The sequence below is a fragment of the Cydia strobilella genome, chromosome 11, assembly GCF_947568885.1.
Source record: "Cydia strobilella chromosome 11, ilCydStro3.1, whole genome shotgun sequence".
In the NCBI taxonomy this organism is placed as follows: Eukaryota; Metazoa; Arthropoda; class Insecta; order Lepidoptera; family Tortricidae; genus Cydia; species Cydia strobilella.
This window is the reverse complement of record NC_086051.1, coordinates 14097313-14117204: the sequence shown is the minus strand read 5'-3', so window position 1 is coordinate 14117204 and position 19892 is coordinate 14097313. Positions and strand designations below refer to the sequence as shown.

At 44.1% G+C, this 19892-nt stretch overlaps 2 protein-coding genes across 3 annotated transcripts; one reads left to right on the top strand and one right to left on the bottom strand.

Moving 5' to 3' along the window:
• Positions 1 to 493: 493 nt before the first annotated feature.
• Positions 494 to 16150, top strand: LOC134745549 (folliculin). Of its 2 annotated transcripts, XM_063679612.1 has the most exons (7): positions 494 to 808; positions 879 to 1064; positions 1592 to 1727; positions 13397 to 13653; positions 13980 to 14178; positions 14958 to 15060; positions 15919 to 16150. In XM_063679612.1, exons 1-7 carry the CDS (start codon positions 542 to 544, stop codon positions 16055 to 16057), a joined length of 1287 nt encoding a protein of 428 aa, XP_063535682.1. In that variant the 5' UTR covers positions 494 to 541; the 3' UTR covers positions 16058 to 16150. The 2 variants fall into 2 exon arrangements, with proteins under 2 accessions (XP_063535682.1, XP_063535684.1); XM_063679614.1 differs by lacking the exon at positions 879 to 1064.
• Positions 16151 to 16756: 606 nt separating this feature from the next.
• On the bottom strand, positions 16757 to 19783 carry LOC134745643 (large ribosomal subunit protein eL18). The gene is made up of 4 exons (XM_063679764.1): positions 19714 to 19783; positions 19497 to 19583; positions 19121 to 19382; positions 16757 to 16978 (listed from the first exon to the last, which is right to left on the bottom strand). Exons 1-4 carry the CDS (start codon positions 19714 to 19716, stop codon positions 16779 to 16781), a joined length of 552 nt encoding a protein of 183 aa, XP_063535834.1. The 5' UTR covers positions 19717 to 19783; the 3' UTR covers positions 16757 to 16778.
• Positions 19784 to 19892: the final 109 nt, after the last annotated feature.

Here is a 19892-nt window from a genome sequence, read left to right as displayed (position 1 = left end):
GCCCTTCCCCGACCCCTGAATCACCACCAACACCACCCATAAATACATTATAAGTGTGTTGTAATACTTGTAATAGTACATTATGATAGAGTAAGGGTTATTCCCACTAGTTACCACCAAGTTCTTACCAGTGGTAACTACTGGGAATTTTTTTTCCCACCTTTCACTACTGGAAAAAAAAATCCCAGTAGTTACCACCAAACCAAGTTGGTGGTAACTACTGGGATTTTTTTTTCCCAGAGTTACAAATTCATTTCACCAATCACCAAAATTTTGTTAGCGTTCAATACTAATAAAAACAGTATAAATATAGAGTGCTTTAATTAATAGTTATGTAAAAAGATTGTGCGAAGAATTATCCTATATATTATACTACTCTTTGAATTATCCCGTCTAGATTAACCTTAATAAACTTAAGGATGCGTTCAGAATATACACAGTGTAATTTGACAGTGACATTTCAAGATTTGTCAATGTCATTCGAAAGGACTTTGTATCTAAATATTTTTAACACATTAACGTCGTAATTAGCTTATTTGTAATGAATGCAATAGTTGGCTTATGTCATTTCTGTGAGGCTCACGGACCCCGACCGTTATTCTGTACATTCACGACGGATGACGAGCAGCACACCACCGAATCATCAAAATGCACTGCACAGTGCAGTGGATGCACTTCGCTGGGCCCAGAGACGGTCCTTGTGTCGCGGGATGACGATGGTTGTATATACTGTAGCAGGGAGTCAATTCCTAATGCGGATGTAACAGCTTTTTTGAGACAAGCTGCTATTAGAAGCATAACTTGTGAGGTATGTGTCTTCCTTAAAATATACTTTAAAAAAATGTTTTGAAGTGTTGTCTATAGTTTTTTTTTATCAGGTGAGCTGGAGTAAGGAAGGAGGTGTAGTCTACTTTAGTGACACAAGAGGCCATGTGCTGAGCCTCAACTTTCAAATCAGAGACACTCGCGCCAGAGGACTCAAGCGGTGGTTCTCCATTGTAGTGCTGATGAAAGATAAAATGTTACTACTTAATATAACTCCTTTATTGTCGGAGCATATGCAGGTTAGTTATTTTATAATCATGTATTCTATAATTCTATTTACTCAAACTTTTCATTTTGCCTTTAACTTTTAGTGCTTGTTGCGCATGTAATATGTATTAACATTTTACAAACAGTTGATAAAAAAGGTAGAAGTGGTACTATAGCCGGTCAAACAAGTATGTCAGTAGCAAAGGGCGCGAAATTCAAATTTTTTATGGGACATGGGACGATTACCCTTCACACCTAATTTGCCGCTCTTTTGTACTGACGAAAATAGCTTGACAGACTTTATAACAAAATATGGCTTAGCCTGACTATAACTTTTTAAATTACAAAATGTATGCTTTAATTTTTCTTTTATTAGCCTACTTTGGTGTCCCACTGCTGGGCAAAGGCCTCCCCTCGTTTTTTCCACTCGACCCTGTCATCGGCATTTTCCCACCATTTGGGGTAGAATGCGTCCGTCGTCGATCTCCTTTTCCGTCTGCCTGAACCCCGGCCTGCACCACGGTCTATGGTTACTATACCAAAATTTTTTTTGTTATAGAAAATATCAAAAGAACTTCAAGGCCTAGCAGAGGTAGTCTATGACAATGAACAGAAAGTTTGTTCCCAAAGAGCATTGAGACTCAAAACTGGCAGAAATGACTTCGGACAGTCTAGGTCACTCATGCAATTAACTGGTATGTTTATTTTATTATGTTGCAGACATTTACAGTCAAGTGTAAAAATATGGGTGCATACAACTTAATCAAAAATATGTTCCATAGTTTTTAATTCGCTGACATAAGGGCTATGGGAGTATGGGACGTATTTTTGAGTATGATGAGTGCACCAATATTTTTACACTTGACTGCACAGGCCAGACCCACTTAAGCTTGGTGTATGGTATATAAAGTACTCATTTTATAATTGTTATAATAATTATAATAAACTTGTATAAACTTAAGGCTAAACTTATGTCTGAAGCGTTCTACTCTGTTGACGAATTTTTTGACGGCGTGCACTCTTGAACTGGTTCACAATCCCAAGCTATAGAAATATAAAATAAGAATTTAACTAACCATAATTATGTGATATGATATACTTATATGAACTTACTGTAATCATTTAAACCTATAAATAATAAATTTTAAATATACATTTATTTACATACAAGATATATACAGTGGTACTACGTAAACGAAATTAATAACTAGCTTAAATCTAAAATAGGCCCTTGAGGCATTGTACCAAGGATGCTGGCGGCATTTCCCCGCTGTATCGCAATGCTGATACGTTGTGCGAGAAAGCCGCCAGCTCTTCGGTCACCAGTTACGTCAACCAGACGCTTCGCGATTTCTGCAAACAACTTATGCGCGCTGGGACCCCATAGACCTAGAGTTTCAACTCCAAATGGAACGAAATGATACTCTCTACCGAGGCTCTTATATTTATTACGTTTTAAAATTTCGGCGCTTTCCGCCGCTCCGCCCGCTTTTACATTAGTCCGTTGGAGGTGGGACGGTGCCAGTGTGTCTACGCAGGTAGCATCCCACACCAACATCCGTCCCAAGCTCCAAGGAACCAAGGACATCCCATCGGGCCTCTTGCCATCATCTCTGATAATGCCAGTCGGCTCAAGAAGAGCGGGTACATTGATGGTGGCAAGAGACCGACGAATTATGTCATTAAGCGACGCATGTCTTGAAAAACGGCCGGCACTTTTTTGACAAGATAATCCATGGTGTCCCAGTCGGTCCACGTCCGTGCCACAAGAGCATATGTGTGGCGTACACACCGAAACCCCGAGTCGCAAACCAGTCGCCAGTCTAAGGGAGGCCGGATCCAAGAAAGTACCAGTATTAGGCGAAGGATGGGCATGTAGCCAGTAACCCGCTTCCCGGGCTCCGACCGCCAAAAGCCTCGCGCGGTCTGGACCTGTACAGTTGTTTAGGAGAATATTGTAAGTTAAATCACAGTAAACATTATCCCAACTCCTTTGTGAATTTGGGTTGTCTGGAAATTGTTTTCCCGGGCAAGCAATTTTAAAAGCATTTTTGGCGTCCTCAAAGCCCGCAATCTCACAGTTTGTGGGCAAAGCCCTTAAAATATTTCCTATGAGACCAGACGTGCTATGAGTGGACGCCAAAAAGGCTGGGGAAGCCACACTGGAAATTTTGCGAATTCCTAAACCTCCAAACCGAATAGGGAGGGACGCTTGAGACCAGGAAGGCTCACTTAGCTGAATGTTTAGAATAGTCTCTAAACTAATTTTGATCAAATCATCTAAAGGCGACAATAAATTTTGATGTTTCCAAAAAGGACAGCAGCGGAGCACATATGTAAATTTAGGGACAAAAAGACAAAATTTAAGAATCACAAGAGCATAATGAGGGCTAATTTCGAGTAAGCGATTCGTGTGACTTTTGAATTTAGTTATAGAGTTAGAAATATAACCGGGAAAAGATTCTTCGAATATAGGAGATCCCAGGAGGCAAAGAGAATACTTGTCTACTGATTTGATATCAGGAGCCAGATCGTCAAATTTGGGTTGTAAGTCTGCCAAAGAACAAGAAGGTTTTTGAATAAAGAGTTCACATTTGCTGAAATTCAGTTCTAAACCAATATTTTCGAAACTACTCTTAATAAAAGACAAATCAGAGAGCACAGTATTCACGTCGCCTCCTAGAGTTCCGTCATCTAAATACCAGACATTGAATTTTGATTTTAAATTTTTAATAATTGGATTTATAGCCAAACTAAAAATTGCTGGCCCGAGAGGGTCACCCTGCTGACAGCCAACCTCAGAAGATAATTCATGTGACTTGTACATTAATTTAGATGAGTTTGAATAGCAAAAGAAAAGGTAATTGTATAGCTCTGGAATTTTGTCCTTTACTTCTGTCAGCAAAGTGTCCCTACTAACCGAATTAAAAGCATTTTTAACGTCAATTTTGACTACAATTTCGCAATCATTGAGTGAAAGGTAGGTCCTTAGGGCATGGACGGCTGCCTCGCACCCACCTTTCGTGCCGAAACCTAGCTGTATTGGTTCAAAAAGGGACTGCAATTTTGATCTAACGTGTCTAACCGCAATTTTTGATGCCAGACGTCGTAAAGTAGACCCCACAGCAATGGGTCTCACCCCTCCGTCCTTTTTGGTTAGGGCGATCAGGTTTGCACCGTATAGAATAGGGAGGATTTCAGTGTTAATTTTGCCTGAAAACATAAAATTTACTAATTTAGTAAGGGAACTGATAAGCTGCACACCTGCGTCGCCCACGGAATGAGAAATTAGATCCTTCAAATGTTGGGGCGAGATCCCATCCAGGCCGGCCGCCGAACCGTTTTTGAAAGAAAATATGGCGTCAATAACGTCTTTGTCTTCGATTTGGAGGCAGGCCCGGTCAGATGTAGGTGGGGCAAACAAGTGTGGTACTGAAGGAGCTGGGGGATGTTTAGCACGTAAAGCCGAGAGGGTATCAGGAGTATCTGGCGATAGCATGTCATTTGTGAAAAGAAGACGAGCGGCACCTTTAAGATCGCCGTCGCTAATTTTACTTTCAATTAATTTAGTTCTATTGAAAGTGGATGAGGCGCATCCAGAAGGTCGAGAAATGTGTGGAATTGTATTCGAAACGCAATTGTTTTTGATTTTTTGTGTTAAAGAAATTGTCTTATCCTTTTTGGCATGAAGGGTTTTGAATGAAAAAAGGAAAAGATTATGCCAATCATCAATTTGATTATTTTCCACACATTTTATAATTAGGCCTGAAAGGTGATTAGCGACTGTGATCCTGGCGCCGCGCGGAACTCTTTTAACAACGGGCACATTATTTTAAATAATAATTGTACGAGGGCTGCCTTTTAAGTTCTGTCGTTTGCAAACCTCCCGTGATTGCTTAAAAAAGAACTAGTGTCTTCTTAAAATATTTGAATTTAGAATTCCAAAACAAAAGAATGACTCGAAATCGGCCCAACCGTTTTAGTACAGCGTTCGTTCAAAGTTGACAAGTCAGTTGTGAAAATGGAAATTTCGAAGGAAAATTGACGTGCGATAATTTTTTACAACTTCAAAAGGGGCTTAACGCGACTTCAGTGCTTCGAAGAGTTGACTACGGTTTTCAATGATAAAGCACCATGCCTCCGTACTGTGGAACGCTGGTATTTAGAATTTTAACGTGGTTGCTCTAGTCTTGGTGATAGACATCGTGAAGGTCGACCAAAAACAGCCGTAACCCAGGAGAACATTGATGCTGTACGGCAACTGATCGTCGAAGATCGCCATGCGACATACCGTGAGATAGAAGCTTCCTTAAGTATTTCAGGGACCAGTGTTCACAGTATTTTGCATGATCAATTAGGCGTAAAAAAGTTGATCTCACGCTGGATACCACATTTACTCAGTGAAGACCAAAAAACGGCTCGCGTTCGATGGTGTCGCAAAACTCTGCGGCAATTCAACCGAGGAAACTCGAAACATGTTTACGACATTATCAGTGGTGACGAATCTTGGATATATGCCTACGATCCCGATTCTAAACAGCAGTCGACTGTTTGGGTGTTCCAAGATGAGCCAAAACCGACCAAAGTAATAGGCTCACGGAGCACTTCGAAAAAAATGGTGGCCACGTTTGTGGCGAAAAGTGGCCACGTTGCCACCATCGTGCTCGAGGATCGTAAAACGGTTAATGCTGACTGGTATACCACTGTCTGTTTACCAGAAGTCATCGGCGAGTTTCGAAAAAATAACCCAAGACGTCGTATAAGACTGCACCACGATAATGCGAGCTCGCACACCGCCCGGCAAACAATTGCGTTTTTAAAAGAGCAAAACGTCGAAATTCTGGAACACCCGCCGTACAGTCCAGACTTAAGCCCTAACGATTTTTTTACTTTTCCAAAAATCAAGCAACGACTTCGTGGTCAACGGTACCAGACGCCTGAAGAAGCGGTTGAGGCATACAAAATGGCCATTTTGGAGACCCCGACGTCGGACTGGAATAAGTGTTTCGAAAACTGGTTCGATCGAATGAAAAAGTGTATTACATATCACGGTGATTACTTTGAAAAACAATAAATACCATTGAACACTTAAATTGTCTTTAGTTTTTCCAAACGACACAACTTAAAAGGCAGCCCTCGTACCTACCCGACATAATTATCTTATACCTAATATTATATTCATACTGATGTGTTTTGCTATGTAACTTAGATGTAAATAGTTGTAAATATGAAATACTGTATTTGACATGTAAAACTATGTTTTATAAAGGAATGAATGAATGAATATAATTACAAAACTGCAGCCAGACTACCATCAAACAGTTAAGAACCATCACAACAGAACAGACCATTGATAAGAAATAACTGCGCTCAAATGTAGTATAGTTTGTTAGACAAAAATTAATATTATATATAGCCACAAAACCACTGATTTAATAATATATATAGCTACATCCCCACTGATTTCTAATGTATACGTTTTATTTGGAAACTACGAGGGTTACACCGAAAAAAAAAAAAGTATTGTATAGGGTACGAAAAATGTAGGTCCAGAAAAATATGGATTTTTTGGACAAGTGGAAGACGAGGATTCCGCACAAGAGCACGCCGAAACGGTAAGACTTAGTGGGGGGGTGCTCGACCAAATGTCATAGAGGACCCTGGGCAGTTTCTGAAGCCGCCATTTTTTTTTCAAAATGGCGGATTCAAAATGGCGGCCGATTTTCAAAATGGTCCTAGCGCGCTGAAATTTCGGTCACGGAATCTCGGGGTCCCCTAGATTGGTATGGAAAAAAAAAATTTGGAAAAAATTCAAAATGGCGGAAAAAATGGCCACTTTTTTTTTGTATGACAACTTTTAAACGGTACGAGATGGGTGGGGGGTGCTCGACCAAATGTCATAGAGGGCCCCGAGAGAAGTACGACTGCATTTAAAAATTTTCAAAATGGCCGACTTTTTTTTTTTTTTTTTTTCAAGTTGGTCCGAGCGCGCTGAAATTTGGCATGCGGCGAGCCTCGGGGCCCAAGATTAGTATGTCCAAAAATTTTTTTGGAAAAATCCAAAATGGCGGCGGACAGAGGCAAAGTGAAATTTTCGAGTAGGTTAAGCGAGCCCGAAGGGCGAGCTTCAGGCCGGGAGGCCGAAGGCCGACCCCGCGACGGGCCGCCAGGCCCGGAGCTTCACCCAGAATGGCCAGGCGTGCCTAAACCCCAGTAATTTTGGGCGAGGCCGAAGGCCGAGCTGCGTTAAGGACGAACAAAGCAAAATCCTATACAAAAAGTGTGTTAAGCGAGCCCGAAGGGCGAGCTTCGGGCCGGGAGGCCGAAGGCCGACCCCGGCGGAGGGCCGAAGGCCCGGAGCCTTCACCCCGACCCCCAAGCGTGCCAACCCCAAGTAATTTAAAGCGAGGCCGAAGGCCGAGCTGCGTGAATGCAGTGCTTCCAAGTGTTCTACCAAGTCAACTGTGTTGATAAGCGAAGCCGGCGGGCCGAAGGCCCGACGGCGAAGCGTCGAGGCTAGCGAAGGCCGAAGGCCGAGCTCCGCGTAGGGCCGAAGGCCCGAAGCGTCACTCGAGAGGGGGAAGTTGGAGCTTAAACACGACCCAATAGTGAAAATGTCTTAGACAAGCGAAACGGCGGGCCGAAGGCCGAAGGCCGTAGGCCCGACGTGAGCTTGTCAAGACATTTTTACTATTGGGTCGTGTTTAAGCTCCAACTTCCCGCTTACCGCCCAAAGCAAAACCAACCCTCCCCAAGTGGCTTAATAAGCGAAGCCGGCGGGCCGAAGGCCCGACGGCGGAGCGTCGAGGCTTGCGAAGGCCGAAGGCCGAGCTCCGCGTAGGGCCGAAGGCCCGAAGCGTCACACGAGAGGGGGAAGTTGGAGCTTAAACACGACCCAATAGTAAACATGTCTTAGACGAGCGAAACGGCGGGCCGAAGGCCGAAGGCCGTAGGCCCGACGTGAGCTTGTCAAGACATGTTTACTATTGGGTCGTGTTTAAGCTCCAACTTCCCGCTTACCGCCCAAAGCAAAACCAACCCTCCCCAAGTGTCTTAATAAGCGAAGCCGGCGGGCCGAAGGCCCGACGGCGGAGCGTCAAGGCTTGCGAAGGCCGAAGGCCGAGCTCCGCGTAGGGCCGAAGGCCCGAAGCGTCACACGAGAGGGGGAAGTTGGAGCTTAAACACGACCCAATAGTAAAAATGTCTTAGACGAGCGAAACGGCGGGCCGGAGGCCGAAGGCCGTAGGCCCGACGTGAGCTTGTCAAGACATTTTTACTATTGGGTCGTGTTTAAGCTCCAACTTCCCGCTTACCGCCCAAAGCAAAACCAACCCTCCAAGTGTTTTAATAAGCGAAGCGGCGGGCCGAAGGCCCGACGCTGAGCTTCGAAACCCAGCGAAGGCCGAAGGCCGAGCTCCGCGTAGGGCCGAAGGCCCGAAGCGTCCCTTACGATTTCCCAAGCACGCGAGGCCGAAGGCCGAGCTGCGGGTATGAAGTGCTCGCATGCGGATCTTTTCTTTCTACCAAAAGTACAACTTTATTACTTTTTCCATTGGAAAACAAAACTACTGCACCAACAACAGCAACAACAACAACTACACATCAACAACAGCACCAACAACAACTCCTCAACAACTACAACACCAATAACAACAACTACAGCACCAAAAAACAACAGCACCAAAACAACAGCACCAAAACAACAACACCAAAAACAACAACACCAAAAACAACAGCACAAACAACAACAACACGATGACCGCGGGGCCCTCGGGCCCCGCGCACCGCGCAAAAAACTAGTTAATAATATATATAGCTACATTACGACTGATTTCTAATATACGCCTTTTATTTGGAAAGTAGAAGGGTTGGACCAAAAAAAAAAAAACTGTTGTATAGAGCTCGGAAAATGTAGGTCCAGAAAAATATGGATTTTTGGCTCCGGCTCCTGGGTCAAAAAATGTCGGACGGCCCGGCCAAACGGTGAGACTTAGTGGGGGGGTGCTCGACCAAATGTCATAGAGGACCCTGGGCAGTTTTTGAAGCCACCATTTTTTTTTCAAAATGGCGGATTCAAAATGGCGGCCAATTTTCAAAATGGTCCTAGCGCGCTGAAATTTCGGTCACGGAATCTCGGGGTCCCCTAGATTGGTATGGAAAAAAAATTTTTGGAAAAAATTCAAAATGGCGGAAAAAATGGCCACTTTTTTTTTGTATGGTAACTTTTAAACGGTGCTAGATAGGTGGGGGGTGCTCGACCAAATGTCATAGAGGGCCCCGAGAGAAGTTCGACTGCATTTAAAAATTTTCAAAATGGCCGACTTTTTTTTTTTTTTTTTTTCAAGTTGGTCCGAGCGCGCTGAGATTTGGCATGCGGCGAGCCTCGGGGCCCAAGATTAGTATGTCGAAAAAATTTTTTGGAAAAATCCAAAATGGCGGCGGACAGGGGCAAAGTCAAATTTTCGAGTAGGTTAAGCGAGCCCGAAGGGCGAGCTTCAGGCCGGGAGGCCGAAGGCCGACCCCGCGACGGGCCGTCAGGCCCGGAGCTTCACCCCGAATGGCCAGGCACTGCCAACCCCCAGTAATTTTGGGCGAGGCCGAAGGCCGAGCTGCGTTAAGGACGAACAAAGCAAAATCCTATACAAAAAGTGTGTTAAGCGAGCCCGAAGGGCGAGCTTCGGGGCGGGACGCCGAAGGCCGACCCCGGCGGAGGGCCGAAGGCCCGGAGCCTTCACCCCGACTCCCAAGCGTGCCAACCCCAAGTAATTTAAAGCGAGGCCGAAGGCCGAGCTGCGTGAATGCAGTGCTCCCAAGCGTTCTACCAAGTCAACTGTCTTGATAAGCGAAGCCGGCGGGCCGAAGGCCCGACGGCAAAGCTTCAAGGTTTGCGAAGGCCGAAGGCCGAGCTCCGCGTAGGGCCGAAGGCCCGAAGCGTCACACGAGAGGGGGAAGTTGGAGCTTAAACACGACCCAATAGTGAAAATGTCTTAGACGAGCGAAACGGCGGGCCGAAGGCCGAAGGCCGTAGGCCCGACGTGAGCTTGTCAAGACATTTTTACTATTGGGTCGTGTTTAAGCTCCAACTTCCCGCTTACCGCCCAAAGCAGAACCAACTCTCCCCAAGTGTCTTAATAAGCGAAGCCGGCGGGCCGAAGGCCCGACGGCGAAGCGTCGAGGATAGCGAAGGCCGAAGGCCGAGCTCCGCGTAGGGCCGAAGGCCCGAAGCGTCACACGAGAGGGGGAAGTTGGAGCTTAAACACGACCCAATAGTGAAAATTTTTACTATTGGGTCGTGTTTAAGCTCCAACTTCCCGCTTACCGCCCAAAGCAGAACCAACCCTCCCCAAGTGTCTTAATAAGCGAAGCCGGCGGGCCGAAGGCCCGACGGCGGAGCGTCAAGGCTCGCGAAGGCCGAAGGCCGAGCTCCGCGTAGGGCCGAAGGCCCGAAGCGTCACACGAGAGGGGGAAGTTGGAGCTTAAACACGACCCAATAGTGAAAATGTCTTAGACCAGCGAAACGGCGGGCCGAAGGCCGAAGGCCGTAGGCCCGACGTGAGCTTGTCAAGACATTTTTACTATTGGGTCGTGTTTAAGCTCCAACTTCCCGCTTACCGCCCAAAGCAGAACCAACCCTCCTCAAGTGTCTTAATAAGCGAAGCCGGCGGGCCGAAGGCCCGACGGCGGAGCGTCAAGGCTCGCGAAGGCCGAAGGCCGAGCTCCGCGTAGGGCCGAAGGCCCGAAGCGTCACACGAGAGGGGGAAGTTGGAGCTTAAACACGACCCAATAGTGAAAATGTCTTAGACAAGCGAAACGGCGGGCCGAAGGCCGAAGGCCGTAGGCCCGACGTGAGCTTGTCAAGACATTTTTACTATTGGGTCGTGTTTAAGCTCCAACTTCCCGCTTACCGGCCAAAGCAGAACCAACCCTCCCCAAGTGTTTTAATAAGCGAAGCGGCGGGCCGAAGGCCCGACGCTGAGCTTCGAAACGTAGCGAAGGCCGAAGGCCGAGCTCCGCGTAGGGCCGAAGGCCCCAAGCGTCCCTTACGATTTCCCAAGCACGCGAGGCCGAAGGCCGAGCTGCGGGTATGAAGTGTTCGCATGCGGATCTTTTCTTTCTACCAAAAGTACAACTTTATTACTTTTTTCCATTGGAAAACAAAACTACTGCACCAACAACAACAACTACACATCAACAATAGCACCAACAACAACAACACATCAACAACAGCACCAACAACAACACCTCAACAACTACATCACCAATAACAACAACTACAGCACCAAAACAACAGCACCAAAAACAACAAGGCCAACAACAAGACCAACAACAAAACAACAACAACAACAACACGATGACCGCGGGGCCCTCGGGCCCCGCGCACCGCGCAAAAAACTAGTTAATAATATATATAGCTACATTCCGATACATTTCTCATATACGCCTTTTATTTGGAAACTAAAAGGGTTACACCGAAAAAAAAAAAAGTATTGTATAAAGCTCGAAAAATGTAGGTCCAGAAAAATATGGATTTTTTGGACAAGTGGACGACGAGGATTCCGCATAAGAGCACGCCGAAACGGTAAGACTTAGTGGGGGGGTGCTCGACCAAATGTCATAGAGGACCCTGGGCAGTTTCTGAAGCCACCATTTTTTTTTCAAAATGGCGGATTCAAAATGGCGGCCAATTTTCAAGTTTGTCCTAGCGCGCTGAAATTTCGGTCACGGAATCTCGGGGTCCCCTAGATTGGTATGGAAAAAAAAAATTTGGAAAAAATTCAAAATGGCGGAAAAAATGGCCACTTTTTTTTGTATGGTAACTTTTAAATGGTGCTAGATAGGTGGGGGGTGCTCGACCAAATGTCATAGAGGGCCCCGAGAGAAGTTCGACTGCATTTAAAAATTTTCAAAATGGCCGACTTTTTTTTTTTTTTTTTTCAAGTTGGTCCGAGCGCGCTGAGATTTGGCATGCGGCGAGCCTCGGGGCCCGAGATTAGTATGTCGAAAAATTTTTTTGGAAAAATCCAAAATGGCGGCGGACAGGGGCAAAGTCAAATTTTCGAGTAGGTCAAGCGAGCCCGAAGGGCGAGCTTCAGGCCGGGAGGCCGAAGGCCGACCCCGCGACGGGCCGTCAGGCCCGGAGCTTCACCCCGAATGGCCAGGCACCCCCAACCCCCAGTAATTTTGGGCGAGGCCGAAGGCCGAGCTGCGTTAAGGACGAACAAAGCAAAATCCTATACAAAAAGTGTGTTAAGCGAGCCCGAAGGGCGAGCTTCGGGCCGGGAGGCCGAAGGCCGACCCCGGCGGAGGGCCGAAGGCCCGGAGCCTTCACTCCGACTCCCAAGCGTGCCAACCCCAAGTAATTTAAAGCGAGGCCGAAGGCCGAGCTGCGTGAATGCAGTGCTCCCAAGCGTTCTACCAAGTCAACTGTCTTGATAAGCGAACCCGGCGGGCCGAAGGCCCGACGGCAATGCGTCAAGGTTTGCGAAGGCCGAAGGCCGAGCTCCGCGTAGGGCCGAAGGCCCGAAGCGTCACACGAGAGGGGGAAGTTGGAGCTTAAACACGACCCAATAGTGAAAATGTCTTAGACGAGCGAAACGGCGGGCCGAAGGCCGAAGGCCGCAGGCCCGACGTGAGCTTGTCAAGACATTTTTACTATTGGGTCGTGTTTAAGCTCCAACTTCCCGCTTACCGCCCAAAGCAAAACCAACCCTCCAAGTGTTTTAATAAGCGAAGCGGCGGGCCGAAGGCCCGACGCTGAGCTTCGAAACCCAGCGAAGGCCGAAGGCCGAGCTCCGCGTAGGGCCGAAGGCCCGAAGCGTCCCCTACGAATTCCCAAGCACGCGAGGCCGAAGGCCGAGCTGCGGGTATGAAGTGCTCGCATGCGGATCTTTTCTTTCTACCAAAAGTACAACTTTATTACTTTTTCCATTGGAAAACAAAACTACTGCACAAACAACAACAACTACACATCAACAACAGCACCAACAACAACAACACATCAACAACAGCACCAAAAACAACTGCACCAACAACTACAGCACCAAAAACAACTGCACCAACATCAACAACAGCACCAAAAACAACAAGACCAACAACAAAACAACAACACAACAACAACAACAACAACAACAGCACAAACAACAACAACAACAACAACACGATGACCGCGGGGCCCTCGGGCCCCGCGCACCGCGCAAAAAACTAGTTAAATGTTATAAGTACAACATTTAAGAATTTGTCTTGTATGTTGAGCCGTTAAAGGTTACGATAGCTCCTATATATATAATATCTCCTGATTTAACTACTGTTAACAAATTATTCCAAAAACAATTATATTATTTAAATAGTCTTACTTATATTTTAGGTGATGAAAATGTATTCAAAAGGCTGCACTCCCACTTCACCTGGATGCTCAAGGCAGGCGCCCTCACATACTCCGAAACCCTCTACACCAGCCGAGACATGCTCAACAAGCTCCACCCCGATGCTACTAGAAGCAGCATATTTGAGCCAAATGCTTGTATGGTGGAACAAGAGTGCATACCGTTGAGAGCATTGGAGAACTTGATGAGTAAAGAGGTGTTTAGGATACTGCTTTACTGTACATTGTGTGGAGTCAAGGTAAGTTGGCGCGCGGTTTTTTGACATAGCAACTGTTAAAATATAAAACTTTTTTAAACTTAACTCAAGATGCCTATTTGAGCTTGCCATACTAGACTTATCAATAGCTATTCGTTTGTATACCAAGTCTCTAACACGCCAACATCCTTGCTAAAAAACGACAACTTGTAAAAACTAGTGTTTTTTTTACTTGGGCAGTTATCACACTGCTGCCGCATCCGGATGCGGAGACGGTGTACGACCAAAACGTCTTCAGTCTTACTTGGTTACAGTCACACACTAACTACACAACCAATCTACTAATATCATGTTATTTTCATTTTCAGATTGTCATCAAATCGTCCCACACTGACCCGATAGTAATTGCTAAAGGCTTGTCGCGGCTTCTCCCAGTGACCAGCTACGACAGAGTTCCACACATAATATTCAGCAGTGAAGATCAAGTTGTTAGTCCAAATGTTTGCGTTCTTGAAGAGATGTGCAGTAACTTCAGTTGTAAATGGCAGGGCACAATACCTAATAAATGTGAGTACTTTTCATTTTTAATTGGGTCTCTGTATAATAAACTACCTCGACATATTAACTCGTTATTAGCCCTTATGGATATCGGAGGACGTATTGAGGTAAGGTCCCCAATATGATGGACCGACGATCTGGATAAGATCGCAGGTATTTGTATGACGAGCGAGCAGGACCGGTCACGACGGTCCCTGTGGAGATCCTAAGGGGATCCAGCGGTAGCAATATCGTAGCGCAGGGGTTCTCAATCTTTTTCAGTCCGCGGCGCACTTGCAAGTTCAAAATTTAAATTGCGGCGCCCTAACCTAGCTACGCCATTCGAAATAGATATGCAACATAGTGAGGAGGACCGCCTCACGGCGCCCCAGGGTGCAGCGGCGCACAGTTTGGGAACCCCTCGCGTAGCGTAAACTAATGTAGCCGTAATCAAGTCGCGTCTGCGAGGCCCTTTTATTTCAATGTGTAGGTATTCCCAAGGTAATAAAAAGGCGATGCGCCGCTTCGCGTACCTAGGCGTGCACGCTACCAAGGGCCACTTGCACCATCCCACTAACCTGGGGTTAACCGGTTAAACCTGGAGTTACCATTGTACCAGTACAATTTGACACTGAGTTAACGGTTTAACCGCTTAACCCCGGGTTAGTGGAATGATGCAAGTGGCCCTAAGTGGTGGACTGGTGGATGTCATTCTGCTAGAAGATCGTGTTATTATAAAATCAATTTCTAGCGCAAATGAGTAAGTTTCTAGGATTTATCAGAGTGAAGCTAAGCGTCCGTTATTTCAGGTCCCACACTGATGAACAGGATAGAGGCCGCCATTGCTAACACAAAGTTTAATGACTCAGTACTACACCAGCATGTCAAATTTTTACAACTCGAGTGGCAAGGGTAAGGTCAATCAATATTACTTTATCTGTAGATTGATGGTTTCAATAAGGTGCATTGGGATAACTTCGAAAGCGGGGTAATTTCGAAAATGGCAAATATTTACTAAACTTGAAGCACTTTCTGCTCTAGCAACAGTAGTGTAAGTTAGCTAACTTATCGGTTTTACTATACTCACGTATTTTTAGTCACTCGCGCGACATGGAGTGCCTCTCCGAAACATGTCGCGCGGCGCGAGTAACTAAAAATACGTGAGCGAATCCGCTAAGTTAGTATGTCTCACGATAGTTTAAATTCAAGTAGTGCAAGTGTTGCTAAAGTGCCTCTAGTTTTATAGATATTTGCCATATTCAAAATGACCCCACTTTCGAGCTCTCAACTATGGTCCAATATTAACTGTAATTTTTTGTTCAGGTGTGTCTTTTACTGTATTTTTTGTAGTTCTCCCCTCCCATAGAAAATGGACCATACAAAATGTATGAAACAGCCAAATTTTTTCTCGCGATTTCATGGTTGGTCCCATAGTAAAAGTTTCTCAGTATAATCCCAAAACCTCCCTGGCAACGGGAATGCACTTATTTTTTAGCCACCGTTTATATGTTCTGTGTTAGTAGTTGTGAGCTGTAGACCTCGCGAACTCCCGAAAGTGCAAAATTTCCAAAACTGGAATAACAAAAACTTCCATATATAACCTGGTTACAAAATTTCGCGAGTCGGTTGAAAAATGCGACCTGCAGAGAAGCGCCAAACCGAGCATTTTTGCCCAAGCTGAAGAACAGTGACGCTCGCACTACGCACTCGCTCGGTCAATAATTCTATTACATATTCTTTAACATTTATCTCCAAGTGATCTTGTTGCAGGATTGCAAAATCAGTGAAAGCAGCAATCACCAGCTCTGGCCAAAGTTCAAGCAACGTAACGAAACTGAAGCAAGTACTGGGAGTCACTCAACAGGACGAAATTCTCGTCAACTATTGGATCAGCAACTTTTGTAGCTAGCGTACTTAATACTCTGGCGTAATATCTGTGATAAACTAGTTAGAATACAATATACCTATATAATTGTTGAATGTATTTGTTATTGTTCTTATATGAAAATTATAAAATTTAATCTAATATTGCGTATTTTTCTTATTTCTTACCACAATTTGTAATGTCCCGCGTACCCATCAGCATGATTGGTGGTAAAACTTAGCAAGTATAATCTCAGGTGTAACTGTTCGTGAACGCATGTAGGTTAAATGTACCTACGTAAGCCATGACAACATAAAGAGCTCTTGGCGCGGTTGAACGGAAACTCATATCAAGTACAAAGTTGTATCCTTGCTTTCGAGTGTCTAAAATAATCTAAAGATGGCAATAGGTTTTTATAAATGGCGCCAGCATAGGTTTCACGGTATTTAGGTCTAGTTTATTTCTATGGGATTTGGCTCCTCCCTGGCAAGGGGAATGCACTTATTTTTTGGCCACCGTGTATATTATTTAGGATCCTGTTTATTTTTTCCTCTGCTTTCCTTATTTGTTATGTAAGGAAACTGCTTATTGATGAACAAAAGGTTAAAGTAGGGTAAACTATTTTTATAATTCCCCACTCCAATCCGCCAATAGTTGCCCCATTCAACCTCATCCAAAGGCCGCAGCGCTGACCGTCTTACAACATAAAGGCGGGTAGGGCGTCCCATCAAATAAAACGCCAAATAAGCTGTTCTCCTTATATTAATTAAACATTGGAGCGGCGGCTGGGCCGGGCGTGCTCGTGCCCGGCGGAGCGCACGTAGGGCTTGGTGTGCGAGCGCGGCGCGCCCGGCGCCGGGCCGAAGTGGCGCACGGCCTCGCGCGCGTTGCGCCGTCCCTGGATGAGGACGGTCTTGCGGCCCGTGGGCGCGCGCAGCGCCAGCTGGTCGAAGGTCAGGATTTCTCCTGGAATGACAATTATTGGATCAATTATTAGTTGTTCCACATACGAGAGGCATAACGAGGAAATCGCCCTAAGCAAGACAGAATGAACCAAATTCACACGGAATATTGTCTTGCGAAACAGCTCATTCTGTGTGGACCGGCCTGTTAAGTAACTCAAGTAATCTTATCTGTTGCAATATCACAGCTAAACCACTAAACTGATATTGATGAAATTTGGTAAAAACCTCAAGCCTTGGAAAAAGGACCAACAGTTTACAATAATAGTAGGTTTTATGCTATGTTAAAAATTGTTTCGTGAATATAAAGAAGCTCTCATTATGTCCATAAAGTATATCAGGATACAAATCTTACACCAGTGACCCACAGTGAGAATTCTTAAATTTTTTATCTTGAATATTTTTTTTCTCAATAAAACAGCACCTTACAAAATGTAACCTGCATTTTTTCACTAACAAATTTTAATGGGTATTCTGTATTTCTTGTTGCAAATAAGTTCACCATTTAAACTTTTAGGTAGCTTTCTCATTGATGATTAGCAAAGAGGATATAATAAGATACGAGTGGTACTGTCATAGTAAATTTTCTAACCACAGTAAATTCACTGCCATCTATCGACATACTTTAAAACTAAAAATGAAGATATAAATATACATTAAAATGTATTTAAATAGATAAATGTTTTTTTATTTGCATTAATTATTTTAATATGATTTTGACCCATGTTCTTTCACTGATATGCGATAAAATTATAAATAACAAACGAAACCATCAGCACCCTCTATACGAGAGTCGGCCAAAACTAGTGGCGCCATCTGATCGAGAATCAAATTTTCGTGATTTTGGAGGCACGTTTTTTCCTTAGACTGTATCCATCTATTACAGAGTTATATCTATCTTTGATGATTAGTAAAAATGATCCACCACCAATTTAAACAATAAAAAAAAATGTAATTTTTAAATCTACATCAAGAAAATAGTATCAACTATTAACAGCCAGTCAGACAGTAGATGTAAAAAAAAATATCTTTGTTGACACCAGCTAAACTACACCTAGGCAGTTACTGCTGTCAGGGACCAGAAAATTGACTAGCCAGATTTAAACCTGTAATATTGACTGAAATAGGGTCATTGCGCTAGTTTCCGTCCATGTCCAGTTTTCGTTCACTTGATGGATTGGTAAATAATATATTTCATTTTTAATTTGCTACTTGTGAAATATCATTTTTATGAAGATATATATATTATTTAGACATTAAGGATTGCAATAAGTCGAAATTTGTGCAGCAATGTAGGTTTATGTCCAAATTTCGTCAAGTGGACAAAAACTAGCGCAGTGACCCTATACCTATTTCAGTCAATATTATAGGTTTGAATCTCAGTCAATTCAAGGACAATTTTCTGGTCCCTGACAGCAATATCGGCCTAGGCCTAGGTACCATAAACACTAAAGTACAGGCTTTAGTCACGCTACAAAAATTAATCAAAGCGAAATATATGTATGTATCTAAATTAATTTTTAACAAGCAGAAACGTCTGCAAACAATGCTATTAAGCTTAGAATAAATTTAAAAGTGGAAAAATTACTGCCTTGGGCGAGACTTAATGCTAGGGTCCTCTAGACCCATATAGTGGGAAGATTTGCTGACTATGGATGAGGTCTTGGTGGCTCAGTTGGCAGAGCACTGGAGTATCGATCCAGAAGCCGTGAGTTCAAGTCTCACCCAAAGCAGTAATTTTTACACTTTTAAATTTATATATCATCAGGTGACAACCCTGTCACTAATTACAAAAAAAATTTTAATATGAGTTTGTGTTGACAATATGTATCTATTCTGTATTTCATAAATTAAATTCTATCTTGCCACTTCTATTAATGATTAATCCTGATTACTTAAGGATAATAAAATTGTAAGATATGTTAAGAATCGGATATATCCCAATATTATACATCTAGGTATGTTCTTTCAACACACAGGAAGTAATAACAATGAAAGTCTAACATGGCACACATAGCTAAATGGTAAGTTATATTTAGATTAATTCAGTTTCACTTCAAACAATCATTTAGTAAGAATTTATCACTATGTATCACAACCACAACTGACCTAACCTCAAAATCTCATGTCAACATAAACAACTAACCTCCAGCAGCCAGGATGCGGGCACGAGCCTTCTCCGTGACGTGAAGAGCGGCCACCGTGAGCTTGGGCACTTTGTACAGCCTCACGTCGTTGGTGATGGAACCGACCACGACAGCGATCAGGCCCTCGCGAGTGGGCTTCTTCATGTGACGTGCCAGGCGGGACAGGGATATCGGCGGCCTGTTGATACGGCTCATGAATAGACGCCGTAGGATAATCTGGTTGAACTTGGCATCGGTACGTCTCGCCAAGTAGCGGTACAGCTGAAAGATAACAAGTTTTAGGTTATGACTGAGATCTGACAAAAGTTTAGTATGTTTTATGGGATGCTGGTCGGAATGGTATTTTGAAAGATTTTGATAGATTTAATTACTTACTTTGACCAACAACCTCAGGTACACATCCTGAGATTTAACTTCGGTGCGTCGCACCTTCCTGTCATGTTTATGGTTGATGTCGATACCCTGAAATAAATAAAGAAACACATTCTGAATGCACTCCGATAACTTCAAATGGCTTTAAACTTTCACAACACTTTCGTTTCATCGCGATTTTTATTGATTATATTTTCATTTTTCACTGATCGAAACTCACCATCTTGACAACCGGATGAAAAAGAGACTATAGACAATAACAAACTTTTGACAGTTCCAATTTTAGTGTTGCCAGATCAATCTTACTTGTCATAGACAAATATAGACGCAAAACATTCGCGCATAATAATTTTATAAAAATAAATGTAAAGTTAAATTATAATATTGGAGTATATAAAA